The sequence below is a fragment of the Coffea arabica genome, chromosome 7c (assembly GCF_036785885.1).
Source record: "Coffea arabica cultivar ET-39 chromosome 7c, Coffea Arabica ET-39 HiFi, whole genome shotgun sequence".
Lineage (NCBI taxonomy): Eukaryota > Viridiplantae > Streptophyta > Magnoliopsida > Gentianales > Rubiaceae > Coffea > Coffea arabica.
Window position 1 is genome coordinate 14,698,606 of NC_092322.1, and position 16,990 is coordinate 14,715,595.

The window sequence follows — 16,990 nt, forward strand, 5'->3', positions numbered from 1 at the left end:
TCTTTTGTGTCACTCACGTATACATACGCCCGTGTGGTTCTCCGTACAAGAAACTTAAGCTGCACAAAATCCAAAGGTTAAAAGCCATAATATCCTGTCCTGCATCTACCATACCATATGTGTATACCCTCTATCATCATAATTAATGTTCTTGAAAATCATTTGATTTTTTTTTCTTGTTGCATATTTAGGCTACACGCCAACATATATGTTCTTTATGTTGATGGCCAACTAAAAAGATACCCTATTATCCTTCAATTATTGGAGCATAAAAGTTTTGATCCTCAAAATCACTTTGGAGTGAATTGCAGTTTAATCCCTCATCTTCTGACTTTGATGTACCTGAACCTTTTACGTTTTGATTATATGTTTCGATCAAACCCTTGAATCTTTTCTTTTCTTTTTTTTCCATTTTTGGCACGTCTAAATCCTCTTTTTTTTTTCTTCGAATTATCTTTTTTAGGATTCTCAATGGCAAATAATTGGGAAAGAAATTCTAAGGCTAAAATATAAGGGTTCAAAGTAGGATAAAACTAGAAATTAACATGGACCCTAGCAAAAGGCGAAATATAAATATAAGATGTCCTAGCAAAAGAAGAAGAAGAAGACAAAAGAGGTCCTACATCTATATCTATATTCAAATTTGCACGATCAACTTCTTAATTAATTCATAATTGACAAAATCTCAGCGGCTCACCAACGAAATCCTACACGCCCTCCTAATTGAAAATCTCTAAATTGATCTAAATTGATGAAATAAGAAGATTTGTTTGATCATTGATGCTTTGCTACACTCCAAAAATTTGCACATGCTACCAGGATTTTTGCTTAAAGTAACAAAAAATTCTATTGAAATAAAAGATTCTAAACAATAACAAAAACAAGAAAGGGACTGCCACTCTGCCAGCATGGTTGGCTACTTAGACACTTGTCACTTGATGATGCCCATTCTTTTTTCCTCATTTCCTCCTCCTTTATTTTGCTCCAGTATTCTCTCAGGAGACAGCTTCACTTCTGAGCTACCACCCCCCACCCCCACCCCATCCGCTAGCCTCCAAGAAAATATGACTTCTATGGATTTGGACCTCTTCACATAGAATGTCACAATGTGTGTGTTTCCAGTGAGTTTGTGGGGGTGTGTGTGAGAGAGAAAAAATACTGAAGAGGAGGAACAACTAGACAGCCTCACTCACAGCCTGTATGCATGTGTCCAAGGCTCAATTTTTTAGCTTTAGTTTAATCCCTTTAATTTATTATAATTATTCTGCCGCTCTCCCCATCAGTGATTACCTATATGTTTCCTTCATTCCTTCATCTTCTCGATTTATTCAGTAATTTTTCAGAGCTACTCTCCAAAAATTTTGAAGTTTCCTAGGATTATTCTAAACAAAGGGTAATGGACAAATGCCTAATGCCTTTAGTCTCAAGTAAATAAAGATTCAATTTTGATTAGTAGTACTAATTTTGATAGATATTATTGTTATCAGTTGGATTCATTTCTGGGTTTCTAACCTGGGTCCTTTTTTTTGTTTCTTTTTTTTTCGCTCTTCGCAGCATTTTGGCTCAAGTGGGATTCTTGAAATTCGCGTAGAATTGACTTTGGATGGTGTTTTGAGAGAGGTGACAGCACATTGAGGAGAGAAAGAATTCAATTCTCAGAGTAGCAGCCGAGTAGAGTAAAAACACAACCTATTATAGGCTTCTCTAGTCTTTATACAATTTATCTGCAGCATTCGTAATCAGTAGTATCTGTGGGTGCCGCTTCTGCTTGTCCCTAGAGCAAAATTTTTCATCCAATGCCACAGATCTCGAGACCCTTTTGATAAAAGCCAATTCTTTGGTAGTTTTGGACTGTAAAATGAGCTGGGATTTCTGTTTGAGTTAAAGGGAGGGTCTTGTTTACTCCACCTTTCCTTCATTCATGCACGAGAGAGAGAATTGTTGGAAGGATGGCTGAATACAGAGAACTTGACACAGGGCTTTGACTCTTGCGCTTTTGTTTATATTTAAGGGGTTGACCTTTGGTGAAGTGGTACAGAGCCCCACAATCGTAGGAGGGTCGGTGGTTCTGTTTGTTTTTGCCTCTTGCTTTGGATGAAAATCGAGGTAAAAAATAGTAGTATATGTTTTTGAATTTCATCAGTTGTGCTGGTCATTGTTTGATTGGTTAATTCTGGTTGTACTTTAGTTATATAAGCTTTCGTTGTGTTGGGAAGGCAATTTTTACCACTAGAATGTGTGAACAATAGTTGCTTGTTGCTGGTTTTATGGGATTTGGTTAATTGTACCTAGTACAGAGACATGGTTCTTGAATATATGCAGTAAAATATAATATGCACTTGTGTTGAAGGGGTTGCATTGTATGGGTACACGCCTACTGTTTCCCACTGTTTTGTGAGTGAAACGTGGACCGTGAAATTGGCATTAGCAAGGTATTTATGGGGATGGTGGTGGGTATTGTCCAGATCTTGATTTGCTTGAGGAAGTGAGAGGAGAATTTTGGGTTTAATGTGGAATTTTGATTTTAAATTCACTGCAAGAAATGCAGAGGTTTGATGAGGGTAAAGAGGTTTTCTTTGATGCTGTAGAGTCCTTTTCATCTGAGGAGTCTTTTATAGTTAGAGAAGACTTGGATTCTGTCAATTTAGGTTATGACATTTGGTTGAGTGAGCTAAGAAGTGTGAAGGACCGACGAGAGAAATTTTTGGTTTCAATGGGATTTAAAGGGGTTTCATCTGTAAATGATGTGGCACCTAATGAAGAATCTGGGACCATGGGAGCGGACAGGGTCGGAGAATGTAGTGGAGCAGTTAGTTGTTCTTCTTCATCATCTGTAGAGGAAAATTTAGTGTGTGACAGCAGGGAATTGAATGGTGAGGCAAATTGTTTGGTTGAGGAATCCGGGGAGGAATGGTCAGAGAATCTATCCATTATGACAGAAAGGGAAACAGCTGGAAGTCCTAGCTCTGCTTCTGCAGTTAGATGTAGCGAAATGCAGGCTCATGTTGAAAACTACAAAATTGTTGATGTGAAAAAGAAGAAAACTAATGGTTGGTTGAGAAGTTTTTTGTGTAAGATGAAGAAAAGTAGATGCATTGATGCATCCACGGCACAGAAATTTTCTGATGAAGAAAGAAAAATAACTCAGGTGAAAGTTCAACAGAAAAATAAAAAATGTAAGGAATTTACTGCTGTTTACGCTGGACAAGAAATTAGGGCTCACAAAGGCTTAATTTGGACGATGAAGTTCAGTCCTGATGGACAATATCTGTCAACCGGAGGTGAAGATGGGATTGTTCGGATTTGGAGTGTTTCATCAGTAGAAGCCTCCTGTACGACTTCAGCACGTAATTTGCAGAGTAACAACTTAAAAGGGAGCTCCACTTTTAAAAGAAAACAGTCAAGAATTGCATCTATTGTTGTTCCTGAGAAGGTTTTCCACATCAACGAGTCTCCACTACATGAACTTCATGGTCACACCAGTGACATTTTGGACCTAGCTTGGTCCACATCCAATGTGAGTAGATTAGCAGTTAATGACCTTATTTCTTCACGTTTTCATTGTTGCAATCAATTTCTTGGAGTTTCCAGTAGTCCTTAATTTTTATCATGAAGCTAATTTGGAGTTTGTAATGCAGCATCTTTTGTCATCATCCAAGGATAACACTGTTCGTCTATGGCAAGTTGGCTCGAATAAATGCCATTCAATTTTTCTCCACAATAATTATGGTAATTGTCAATCTAATTTTGAGATCCATGGTGCCTAGGCTTGCCATATGTTTTTCTTTTTTGACTTATAAGGTTGCAGCTTTGCCATTAAAAGTCTAATGGTTTTTCTGTTTCCTGTGGATCAGTAACGAGCATTCAGTTCAATCCTGTTGATGAAAGCCACTTCATCAGCGGATCTATTGATGGAATAGTACGAATTTGGGGAGTACAGGAGAAGAGAGTTATAGATTGGGCTGATACACGGGATTTAGTTACAAGTGTACGTTACCAGCCAAATGGGAAAGTAAGATCCAGTTCCATATTAGATATATGAATTGGTAAATAATTCAGCTTAGTATTATGTCTTTTGGAAATTGCCCTTGTGAGACGAAACTGACAGGATATTTGTGCTGATATGATGTAAACAGGGTTTTATAACTGGTTTCATCTCTGGTGCCTGTCGTTTTTATGAAGTATCAGGTATGTAATTTATGCATGTCGCTACTGTCGTTTAAATCTAAAATAAAAGAACCCGTTTGTGTACCTTAGGAGCCACTAAGTATGTTTCCTTGTCATGCAGGCTGTGAACTTTTGCTACGCGCGGAGATGCGAATTAGTGGTAAAAAGAAATCCTCTGGAAGCAGAATAACTGGCATTCAGGTTCTACTACTCGTATTCTAGCTATTTTAGGTATGATTATGTATCTCTAGTTTCAATGCTGCTCACACAGGTTTCTCAATTCTTGCAGTTTCTGGATAATGACTCACAAAGGGTTATGATAACATCTGAAGATTCCAAGATTCGAATACTTGATGGACTTGATATTGTCCACAAATACAAAGGTATAAATTCTGTTCATTCTTGTTTGCTGTAAAGTTTCAAGCTATGATCTTCTATTAAGTGTTTGAATACCTCGTTTTCTGTAAAGTTTCACGTAGCACAAGCTGTTTCATACAGCTTTATCAACTACTACGGTTCTAGAAGTGCCTATTTATGTTCAGTAAAAGATTTATAAAATTACTCGAGTCCATATTGAATGCAGTGTATCAAAAGTCTATCTGATATTTTGTGGATCTGCAGTCTTTGAATGTATTTTTTTTTTTATGAGAATAGTATTTGGATGACACTTTAGATTTTTCACTTGGGGATGTATTGGAACCATGTCCCTGTAAGTTGAATCTACATCTGAATTTTTAAATTATAAATGAACAATGAGAAGGAAAATCAAGAATGCAATCATATCATACTAGAAACAAACACAGAGTTATGGCCAATTGATTTTTCACCAGCACATCATCAGCATTTGGTATAGGTTGATTCCCAAATATTACATATACAGAACTTGTGTCATGTACGTCTTGTAGTAGATCGATTCTCTGTAAGTTTGTCTGTCTTGTTAGACATATTGAGTCTTTCAGACAACAAATCTAACTGAAAACTTTTCATATTTTTGCATACATCATGACCTGCAGTATGTGCTTTTGCAGCATTTGGATAATGCTGAGTTTAGAGCTAAGAATGTACTATTAGGCATCCATTTGATGAGCAACTTGTCTGGTTTAACAGGTCTAGCAAAATCAGGAGGTCAGACATCAGCTTCTTTCACTTCAACCGGGCAGCATATAGTATCGGTTGGAGAGGACTCGCGCATCTATGTCTGGAACTATGACAACATAATGATCCAATTATCCAAAGCAAAAAAATCAGCCCGCTCCTGTGAGCATTTTTCCTTTGAAGGTGTATCAATTGCAATACCTTACTCAGGCATGGGGACAGAAAAAAGGAGGGCTGGTAATGACAGCACCTCTGCGTCCTCGCAGACATGTAGCAACCAGAGCTCGTATTCATTGGCTAGAGATCAAGAACGATTTTCTTTAGCTAGTTGGTTCTCCATGGATGTCTCATCAAAAGCTTCTGCAACATGGCCTGAGGAGAAACTACCCATGTGGGAGATACAATATCCAGAACATGATGATCAAACTTGCGACTGCCCTGATGATCATCTTCAACAGCTACATCAGCATCAGAATAACAGCCAAAGTTGTGGGAATTTCCCCGCATCGTGGGGTCTGGTGTTCGTCACAGCTGGTATGGATGGAATGATCAGGACATTCCATAATTTCGGGTTGCCTATGAAGACTTAAAATTTCCAAGAAACAAGAAGACCTGTCTCTCTTGTGGATAGCAAGTTGGCTGACAAGGCCTTGAATAGTGCATGAGATGATTACTTGAGCAGCACGATTTTGCTTGTCTGCTGACTCCTCCTTTCTCTAACAATTAGCTAATTTCTTTGTAGACTAGATTGGAAAAACTGGCCATATAATTTCATTGGCATTTATTCTCAAAATGAAATTGTAAATGACTGTATAAAACCACAAATATCAAAAAAAAGAAAAAAAAAAAAAGAAAAAATCCCAATGCCTGGCTCTTGCTTTCCTTGTACAGTTTGAGGTACCCTAGAATTGCACCTATTTCTTTTAGCTGCACAACCATCCTAGCTTTTTTTTTCTTTTTCTTTTTTTTGCTTCTTGATTTAATTGGAAATGGGATGTTAAGAATGACAAACTAGGAAAGTAAGGGAATTTCAAGGAGAACCTAAAGTGAAATAAGTCCTACTGCTAGAGGAACATCTAAACAAATTTGGTGAACCTTCCAAAGTCTTACTGTAGAAAAGGCAATTCATTAATTTCACATCAGAAGGAAGTGAGAATGCATCGGATACAGACTACAGGAGAGTAATGGAACTGTGGAAGCTGATCCTCGTAGGTAATTATTTAGTTTACCAACGCATGGACATAAACTAATTTAGTTTAGTGTAGGAATAACAAATGAAGTGACACTACAACAGAGGAATTTTACTCTGTCTTATTTTGCTATAAAGCTCTGGTGAAATGTCGCTATATTACCATTTTTAAAACGGGGCTTTTTTGCTAGTAGATGTGGATGAGGCGTAAGTTAGGATCCATGAAAGGAGGTCGAGTCCACCAAGAAAGCTATCACCCACCCCAGAAATTTTTTTTTTTCCCTCGTGGTTTTGGAGGGGCACCAGAAAACTTTTTGATGAAATGCAACTGAAATTCCAATTTTATCCCTTCTCCCCTATCCTCCCTCCTCTTCCTCCTTCTCCCCCCTCCTTCTTCTTCTTCCTTCATCTTCCCCTCCTCTCCCCTCCCTTCCCCTACACCCCCTTCTCTCTCATGACCAAATCATGGAGGAGGAATAGGGAAAGGGTGGTGGTGGAAGTGGTATGTGATGGAGGTAGGTGGAGAAAGAAAGAGGTAGGATTTTTTTTAAGTATTTTTTTATGTTATTCTTAGGTGTATTTGAAGTGTCTTTAAGATGTTTTTAAAGTGTTTTTGAAATATGTTACTATAACATTGTGTTTGATATACTAGGGTTTGCATGGGTTAGATAATTTTGGATGTATTTTTGATAAACTATTCTGTATTAATTAGGTATCTTTAGAAGTGTTTTTGAAAACTTTTATGATAACAGTATACGTGAAAAACTTTATAGTAGATGGTTAGGTATTTTTCCAGTGTATTTTTAAAAGTGTATTTTAGGATATTTTTGGAATTTAAAATTTTTTTGGAGTATTTTTTTTAAAATTAAAAATAACATCACCTATCATTATCATTCACTGCTATCGGTCACCGCTATCATTTCTTTCCCCACTTCCTTCTTCTCTCTCCTCCCCTCCTTTCTCCTCTCTCTCTCCCACTCTTTCTCTCTTCCCTGTTCTCCCCTTCCTTCCCCTATAACCTCTTCCACTTCCTTCTCGCTAGTTTGGTCACAAGCTGTGATTTGTCTCATGATCAAATATGGTCATAGCCTATGACTAGATATCCGGTTGTCATGGCCACGACTAGACTAGGAAAGGGAGAAAGGGGATTGAGAAAGAAGGGAGGAGGAGGGAGGAAGAGAGAGGGGGAGAAAGAGGAAGAAGGAAGGAAATGGAGAGAAAGCAAAAGGGAGGAGAAGAAGAGAGGAGAAGGAAGAGGCGAAAATGGAGTAGAGGTGGAGGAGAATGATGGAGGAGGGGAGAGGGAGAGGGAGAGAGGAGAGGCAGTAGGGGTAGTGGGTGGTGATAGTAAATGGAAGAAGAAAATATGGTAGAATTTTTTTTAAATTTTTTATTTTATAAGTTATATTTGAAATTGTGTGTATTTTTCGAGCTATTTTTGGAGTTGTTACTGCAAACTCCATAAGTAAAAATAATTTTGAAAAAATGGATAATCCATATGAAACCACACTATATCATTGTGTTTGAAAATCTATCCATTGTATATAGTCCATATGAATTAAGTATTGTTTGGAACGAGTTTTGTTGTATTTTTAAAATTTATTATGATATTTTTAAAAATTTATTATTTTTGACCACCATCCACCACCACCTGCTCCTTCTCCCTCCTCTTTTCTCTTTTCCCTGCCTCTTTTTCCTCCTCATTTTCCCTCTCTCTTTCTCTTTCTCTCCTTCCTCCTCCTCCTCCTCTCCATTTCCATTCTTTTACGCAATCCTCTCTCCTTCATCCCCTTCTCTTGTCTCGACGTGGGGTAAAAAAATTATTGACGCCTCACAATGGTGGGCTAAGATGGGACCAACGGCAATGGAAGTGGAAATAGTCAGGGAGGATGATAATAAAAGAGAAAAATAGACATGTATTTTTTTAGTCTTTTAGAGTGGGTATTTTAAAAAATTTATAGTGTTTTTAGGGGTTTTTATAGACGAAATTGTTAAAAATTTTGTATAATAAAAACATGCCAAAGAAGGCAGCTCCCAAGTTACCGCGAATTTAGAGTGTTTTTGGAGTTACTTTTTTAGTATGTTATTATAGAATCCAAGGATAAAAACATCTATATAGAAAATTCACCATGCAAATAGGGCCTAGATGAGATTCGGGTCAATTAAATTAAAATTAGATTGAGTTGATTGGACGTACCTTAACTCGACTTGAAGATTAGATTCGGCTCAATCAAATCAAAACTAGACCAAATCGAGTCGACCAGCCTTGACTCGGCTCGACTCCTACAGAGTCCTACTCTTCTCAGCCGCCTCACCTCCACATGCAATTCCATGACCAAATATAGGACAGAGATGAACTCATCAGAATCTCCTTTGCCGTTTAATTCTCGAAGTTCCATTTCTTTCCCTTATTTCATTTCTATACGGAAAAATCCCTTCTTTCCTTTCCTTTCCTCCGTGGCAGTTCACAATTGACACACGAGCTCCTTCTCGCTGGCTTGCTCAACAGCAATGGCGTCGTCCTCAAGCGAATCTCAGGCGGTAGGATGTCGTGTTCTCATCATTGTACTGCTTATTACTTATGTACCAGTATTTCTACTAAGTTCAACACGTTTCTACAATTACATCGTCAAGCGGCAATGCAGTAGTATGACTGTATTGGGTTAAGTTTCGGCTAATATATGCTCATTTCACACGCACACAAATCACGCTTACTGTGTGAATGGTGGTTGTTTCTGGTCATGATGAAGACCTTATTTTTGGCGAAAATGTCTCTTTTTTTTTTTTTTTTTTGGGTCTGTGTTGAGATTATGGTCAGTGTTTGGTGAGTCTGCTGGTTTGGAGAGTGAGAATTTTTGGCAAAGAAAAAGGGGAAAAAAAAACCCCCCAAAAAACAAAAAGTTTTTTTTTTTTTTTTTGGGAATCTGAAAAGGGTTTTTCCTAATTGGGTTGATTTTGTCTTTGCACGCAACATCTTAAATGCTCATATCAGTATTTCTTTGTTTTAGAAGTTCACTTTTGGTATTAATTTTTTTGGGGATTCTGCTTGTTCCTTGATATATTTGGATGAAGGAAATGACACTTTTTATTGTATTTAATTGGTGAAAGTTAGAATATTTCCTGTAATGGGGAGTTAAAGATGTCAAATCCTTTGATTTTTGATCAATTGCTAGTGGGCTCTGTTCTACAGTTTGAATTCCTCTGTTTTTTGTGCTGTTAAAGTTATGTTCCCCGGTATTTTTTCATATCGAACAGCTATGGTTATTGTGTAATGGGCAGTCGGTTAAAGTCTACAGCTATGGTTCACATTACTCGTTTTTTGACTCGTCTCTGCCGCATTATAATCGCAACTATGCTCAAGAAAAACCTTGTTCAATTAGATTCAGCAAAAGAGCAATGCTTTGTGTCCATGTATGTATTACCGGGTATGTTAAGTGTTGTTTTGGCATGTGTGTTGGATGAATTAGCTAGAAAAAAATGGAAAAACGGAAAAGGAGAAGGGTTGTAATTTTCCTCTGTCATTTTTGGTATTTATTATTTTTCTTGTGCATGGATTTTTTTTGTAGTTGTAATGAGTTTTTATTGAAATCGTGCAGAAAATTGCAAAAGGGAAACGTTTCTATACTGTATATTTTTTGTTTGATTTGTCTCTCCTCTCCAGAATTTGTAGCTTTGAGTGGTACGAGAGGAAATAAATAGGAAATTTATTAAAAATGTTAGCACTATTATCTTTTGTAGCTCTCTCTCTCTCTCTCTCTCTCTCTGCGCACATGGTTGGACATCAAGAATTTTTAGAAGTGGATAAGAAATGGTATCTTTTGCACTCAATTGCAGAGATCTTGGACCATGTAATATCTTTTTATGTATCCACTTATAGTTTTATGCTAGGTCTGTGGGGAAAGTATGTGGCTACATAATTTGATCTTTTTGTGATTGCCCCACGCATAAAGACTTGAGAACAAAACAGAATCTTCTGTACTATTGCTTTTTTATGTATTTGAAAATTCTTGTTGTCTGATGTTTCTTTTTCCCCCTAGAGGACTGTATGTTTAACTTGTGGTGACAAAGGAGATGAAGGGCTTCTTATCTACTGTATCAACTGCCAAGATTCTGCAGCACACTTGTATGTCCTCTCATTAACTAAATACTTCTTTTCTTGGATTTGATAAATTAAACGTTTGGATTGCTTTCCTATTGGGATGATCTTTCAAGTACTGTGCATCCATCCCTCTTGGCAGATGATGTCAATCCAATTTGAACTAGACTGTGAAAGGTGAATTTTACATTGGTGATTGTTTTGCTCTTGCAATATAATCTCACATACCACACATTACGAGCATATTGAAACTTTGAAGTTTTTCCATATTTCATAATTGAACTTGCAATGAATGCTTTGCAAGTCAGTTGTTGCCCTTCAAGCATAACTCAAGCTTTTTGGGATGCTTAGCGCTTCTGCACCGTTTAAATCATTTTAGAATCTTTATGCATATTTTAAAAATTTTGAAATTTGTAGTTTTCAGCTTTGTATGTTCAGAAATATCTTTGGATTGCCCAAATGCCTTTGTTTGTCGTGGAGATGTTTGTGACTCTACAGCTGAAATTTATTTTAAATAATAAATTGAACCAATGTGTTTGACTATTTGTGTTTGGTTCATGTGACTTTCCAGCTATTGCCTCGATGATTTCTGCTCAACTGATGACCAGTCTGGTTGGAAATGTTGGGATTGTGCACCCAGAAAATACAAGGTTGATTCATTCAGAAAAAGTGAAAGAATAAGTACGAGGATAGATAGAGCTATTGATGTTCGGATGAAATTGGAGAAGAAACTGTATTCAAGGAGTTCACTTGCAGGAAGGAAATTTGTTGCGACAAATCATGGAATGGTGGAAACACCTCAGCTGTCGGGAGATAGTTCTTCACCAGTTCTGTGTATGAAGAACTTGTCTGACAGCAATGATGGGAATATTGAACTTAGGGACTATGATAGGCTTAAAGAAAGGTTTGACAAAGTTGAAGCAGAATCCTTGCCATTTACTTCTAACATCCATGATAGTGGTTTTTCTAGTCCAAAGAGGATAAAATATAGAATGACTGAAACTGCTCAATTGGAAGATGATTCTTCAACATTAATTGACAGGATAACGAACGTCCACTCATTTGCTGAACTTCCAAGAAATGAAGAGCTCAGAAACAGGAGGAGGAGGAGGAGGTTAATGATTGATGACAGCTGCAGTTCTGAGGAAGACAATCCAATTAATGTTAAAGAGTCTTCTCTGGCTTTTCAAGGATATGTTGGTTCACTAAATACGTCAAATAGAAAGAGGAGGCTAATGATTGATCATAGCAGTTGTTCTGAGGAAGATTGTACAATCAGTGTTGAAGAGTCTTCTGTAGCTTCTCAAGAACATGTTGGTCCACTTAATACACCTAACGGTCAGCTCTCATCACGACCTCACCGCCAATTGTTTGCACGGTCATTAATGAATCCAATTTGGCGGTAAAACCATTTTTCTTCTTAATGCATTCCCATATTCTGTTGCTGCACAAATTCAGTTTGTTTGGCATGCCATCCCACTTCTTTCCACAACTTTGAGAAGATTAGAAAATGGCTTTACCATTAATTCCCCCATGCCATTTTCTAATTATGTTTGTAATAAAGCCTTGTTTAGAAATTACTTGAACATTATGTTTCTTGTTTTGTTCATTGTAAGATTTTCTTGCAGAGGTTCCTTTAGCATTACACGTGAAAAAAATCAGACCAATCTTGGTATCTTAGCCCACTTGTCAAGGAAAGCTTGCTCGAAGGTCTCTGACATAGCAATTATGCTGCCTCCAGAGCTTGTAGCAGAAGTTCTAGCCAAACGCCGCGTGTGGCCAAAGAGTTTCCAGAATGTGCCACCAACAGATGGTAGTATTGATTTGTTCTTCTTTCCGGAGTATGAAAGGTACTGTTATGTGGATATAAACTGGATGTATTTACTGTACATGTAAAATTACCCCATATCTAATTTATGTTTATTGTCTGCTAAAGGGATGAGAAAGTTTACGATGGCCTTCTTGATGACATGATTGAAGGTGATAATGCTTTGAAGGTCATAATGAAGGATTTGGAACTTTTGATCTTTTCCTCTCGTGAATTGCCACTAGAGCACTGGAGTAAGTTTGTTACACTTTTCATTACAATCTTTATGTTTGGCATTACGTACTTAAAAAGGAATTCTGCTAAATGCACACCATTTCAATTAATTTGCAGGATTCCAGCAGAAATATTATTTATGGGGTGTCTTCCAGAAAGTGCATAGTTCTCTTCCTGTTAACAATAGCAGCAATGAGACTATAACGCCTTCCAAACAAAGCAACCAATCTGGACATAGTTCTCCTAGTCATAATAAACCTAAGCCTGATCCGACCTTTCAAATTTGCCACCGCCCTTCTAGTACAATTGGCTGTCCCTTCCCTAGTACGCAGTATACTGCTTTCCTTAACACAAGTAGAAGTTCCTCAGAAGATTCTTCAATATCTTCCACTACTATTAGCGTAGCAGAGAAAACAGCCAGCAGTTGAAGAAACACAGGCTGAAGAGCAATGACACTGAGATGAATGCAGGATAGATGCATTTCATGATAGCTACATGCAGCAGGAAGAAAGAGCTTTGCACATTCTTCAGATTTGATATGTATAGAAATGATCTAGTTAGGTCTACTCTGTTTCTTTATCTAGATGTCATCATACAAGTAGAAATGAAACTCTCCATTACGACTACTCTGACATGGCGAGGAAAGTATCTTCTTTGATAGTCACTTTCCTCAGAAGCATTATTTCTGGTGCTTTGGAGCTTTTCTTGTTAGATTTGACCTAGACAGGTGACTTGCACAACTGGTGATATTGAAATACTATTGTATACATACCATGTTTTATGAGGTTGCATAGTACTTGCTACACGAAATTATCAAATAGTCTGTGCTTCTGAGAAAGCCAAAAAAAAAAAGCCATTGACAGAGTTGAGCAACAAAGCAGATTTCCTATTGTTATACTCAAGCAGGATTCAAGTAATCATTTAATTTTCTAAGTAAAACTGATATGGAATTTCAGAAGCATTGACGAAGCTGATCAACTAGTCTTACTCATACCTAGCCTGCTTAAGGCACTAAAGAGGACAAAACTATATAGGATACAAGTTGTTCAAATTTTAAGATCACATCAGGTAATTGACTTCTGGAATAGTCAGATACTTTAGTACCTATGATAGTTGTTAAACAAGAAGCCATGAAACCTTTGTCAAAACAGAGAAGCATAATCATATAAGACGAAAAGGAAAACAGCATCGAGGTACATGACAAATTGTGTCTGAACAATTTCTTTACAGGGCATCACCTGCGATAGCTGTAACTTTTTATGTTAAAGTACAAACGAAGTATTCCACCTTCAAAGTTGCACTTAAACCCCTTTTTTCGTGAATACTCCCACTCCTTATTAGCTATCCTAAATGCTATGTCTTGATAAGGTGGCCCTGCACGAAACCTTACTATGCAAGTGTCATTCCTATCTGCATCCTTCTCAATCAAATAAGTAGGAGCTCTTGCTTTATCAAGAAGATCTGGATAGAAAATGTTGAACTTGTATCCCACCACCATCTTCGGCGGAGGATTATCATGGTCGTAGTGAGTTTGATTGTACTTGTTCCATCGGTAGCCAGTATGAACAAGATTGAAATACTTTGGCTTTCTTGTGAAGTACTTGGTATCAATTGCTTCCCCATTTTCATCATCATCATCGTAAATCATCAACTCTGGTGGATATGATCCTAAAGCCTCCTCATCAAGCTCTGAACTACTTTGTCCATCAGTACTACCATCACCAACCTCCAACGGTTTCTTATTCTGCTGGATATGTCCTCGATCATGCAGCACCTTGGCATGGATACTTTTGAGACGAGCCTTAGCCTTGAATACACAGAGCCTCTTCAGAACAGCTTCCCAAAATTCAACTTCCTGAGCATTGCCAGACCTCATATTAGACTCAATATGGGACTCTATATCTTCCAATTGGTTGTATGATTTTCCTTCAAGAAACCTTTCTACATCTGCTTCAATGCTCCTATGAATTCCCCTCTCTCCACAAACTCTAGCGTGATCCAAGGCATCCTCACAAACAACCAAAACTGTCTCCCAATACTCCACATGCATTTTTGTTTTCCTGTCCAAGCAAAGTTGCAACTTTGTCTCCTCGCGAAGTTTTTCCAACTCTTCTACATTGAGCCCCTCAAAAGCCACCATGCTAGGTTCTGCATTTTTATCCTTCTCCAAATCGTCATCATTTGAGCATGAATCAATGAGCCTAATCAATATATCGATTGGCTTTGGACGGCCCTCGCAAAACCGTTTTTCTGTCCTAATCTTCCTTTGAGCTAAAAGAAATTCTTCTTCCTTCTTCTCCCATTCCTGGACCTCGGATCGAGCACGCTCCCGAGCTAACAAAGCCATCTCTTCCTCACGTTTCCTTTTGGCAATATCCCTTTCTTCCCTCCTCTTCTTTAACTTCTCCACTTCACCAAACCTTTCCATCTGCCTTTTCCTCTCTGCCTTTGATGATAACATGTTACCCTCTATTCGCCCTTCCATCACATCCCGTTCAATCTTTTTCCTCCAAACAAATACTTCATTGATATGAGAATCTCCAAAACGCTTGCTTGAACCATCAACAGAATACTTTGACCTCCATTCTCTTGCAACTTTTGCTCGTTTTTTCTCGACCTTTCTCGCCAAATAGTCAGCAATTCTCATATTATGGCACTCATCATCAGAAGTATAAGGGGTGGTGGGGCACTGTTGTGATTGGCCAAGCCTCTCCATTCGCCTCTCCATTATGTTCTTGGTAGTATGCAAGAATATATAAGGCAGGCCTGAAAACTGAACAGTACCGATGAAACACGAGAAAAAAAAAATTTTTGCTGCTCCAAGAATATGCCGTGGGCACCAAACAAAGTATGCAAGAATTGACTACGATTAGCCGAACGTTTGCTCCAAGAATATACCGTAGGCACCAAACAACGTATGCAAGAATAGACCACGATGCCGCAAGGCCGGCCTTCCTTCACTAGGTCACGAACTCAGAATATTTTCTGTTATAGAACAGATACGTAGCGACGTGTATATTTGTAGAATTCTATCCGTATAATCCGCCTTGCAAAAGGTAGCGTAGCTAACTGATCAACTCACCAAAACTAGGACTCAATATATATACACACATAAATGTTTGCCGAATCCTATGCTGCTTTGGATTTAAGCGGACATAATGGTACGTATAAATGTTGTAGAATTTTGTTTTGTTTTCTTTTTTTTAAAGGCAATGTTCTATGTGCCGAGTGCCAATAAATTTTTTTTTTTTTTCATTTTTGCCGAATTAACATAGATAGTATTGGGGGAGGGATGGATTAGGTGGTCGGAGGAGGAAAAAAAGAGAATTAGATATTATAGGATTTTGTTTTTAAGCGATATTTTATGTGCCAATAAATGTAATTTTTTCCCCCTTCATTTGTTTGCGTTTTTTTTTTTGGGGCTCCAAATGGCGCCCTATGTTAAAGCCATGAGGGAAATATTTTTCCACATTACCTTGTAGCAAACGTCTTATAAAAATGTTTATAGCAAACTTTTGAGAATAAAATGCTATTTATCTTCAAGATTTTCTTAGAAGTGAAGTACAGAAGTAGAACTCGAAATCATATGGTGAAATTTAAAAGAAAATTTTGATAATAAACTAATGTTTTTCAGAAGGGCCATCATAGTAGGCTCAAAACTAAAATTGGATGGTGTAAATTTTGTAATGTACCTAACCATCCATACACTAAAATCTTCTAGTGCTGTTAATGTTGCAGTCCATTTTTTAATTCCACAATCATTTTTGCACAAAATGCTAAAATTGCCCTTTTTAAGTCCAAATGCAATAGGAGGGATAGTTTTATCATTTTAACATAAATTTGATGTGGAAATAAAATATGAACTATCACATTAACTATCATCATTTGCCATCTTCTTTACATGCCTTTTTTTTTGTTTTTTTTTTTTTTAAAAAAAACAGCTTCTGCCTATTATACTAATGTGCTCCATGGACAATATTCTTGTTATATATATATATATATATATATATATATATACATACATACATATATATATACATGTGTGTGTACATGTATATATGTATGTATGTATGTATAAAGGACATTGACCTAAATGGCTAAATCCCCACCACCCATTAAGTCCCCTCAAATAAAGAAAAAAAGCACTTTATTTGTCCTTACAAATAATAAGACATGTGTACCCGATGACTACAAAGATTTCTTCCTAACAAAAAATTGACTACTATAAATTTTTGACTTCCATTATCAATTTTTTTAAAAAACATTGTCAAAGTTATTTCTTACAAATAAAATACTGAAAAGATATTTTAAGTTCCCTAGATCTCCAATTGTTATAATTTGTTTGGATTATTATTTTTTAGAGTTTTTGTAAAAAAATATATTAGCGATATGATATATATAA

General features: G+C 37.1%; 3 protein-coding genes across 7 annotated transcripts; 2 read left to right on the forward strand and 1 right to left on the reverse strand.

The window, feature by feature from the left end:
- The first annotated feature begins 1,002 nt into the window (after positions 1-1,002).
- On the forward strand, positions 1,003-6,190 carry LOC113700163 (uncharacterized). 3 transcript variants are annotated; one of them, XM_027220669.2, is made up of 8 exons: positions 1,003-1,427; positions 1,555-3,517; positions 3,639-3,729; positions 3,855-4,012; positions 4,137-4,188; positions 4,289-4,368; positions 4,457-4,550; positions 5,275-6,190. In XM_027220669.2, exons 2-8 carry the CDS (start codon positions 2,543-2,545, stop codon positions 5,850-5,852), a joined length of 2,028 nt encoding a protein of 675 aa, XP_027076470.2. In that variant the 5' UTR covers positions 1,003-1,427; positions 1,555-2,542; the 3' UTR covers positions 5,853-6,190. The 3 variants fall into 3 exon arrangements, with proteins under 3 accessions (XP_027076470.2, XP_027076471.2, XP_027076472.2); XM_027220670.2 differs by having other exon boundaries at positions 1,003-1,393; XM_027220671.2 differs by having other exon boundaries at positions 1,003-1,198.
- Positions 6,191-7,341: 1,151 nt separating this feature from the next.
- Positions 7,342-13,372, forward strand: LOC113698459 (uncharacterized). Of its 3 annotated transcripts, XM_027218284.2 has the most exons (7): positions 7,342-8,992; positions 10,489-10,574; positions 11,119-11,451; positions 11,590-11,949; positions 12,176-12,397; positions 12,484-12,608; positions 12,706-13,372. In XM_027218284.2, exons 1-7 carry the CDS (start codon positions 8,963-8,965, stop codon positions 13,014-13,016), a joined length of 1,467 nt encoding a protein of 488 aa, XP_027074085.2. In that variant the 5' UTR covers positions 7,342-8,962; the 3' UTR covers positions 13,017-13,372. The 3 variants fall into 3 exon arrangements, with proteins under 3 accessions (XP_027074085.2, XP_027074084.2, XP_071914242.1); XM_027218283.2 differs by having other exon boundaries at positions 11,119-11,949; XM_072058141.1 differs by lacking the exons at positions 7,342-8,992; positions 10,489-10,574 and adding an exon at positions 10,586-10,724 and having other exon boundaries at positions 11,119-11,949.
- Positions 13,373-13,701: 329 nt separating this feature from the next.
- On the reverse strand, positions 13,702-15,356 carry LOC113697884 (splicing factor Cactin-like). The gene has a single exon (XM_027217484.2). It carries the CDS (start codon positions 15,314-15,316, stop codon positions 13,823-13,825), a length of 1,494 nt encoding a protein of 497 aa, XP_027073285.1. The 5' UTR covers positions 15,317-15,356; the 3' UTR covers positions 13,702-13,822.
- Positions 15,357-16,990: the final 1,634 nt, after the last annotated feature.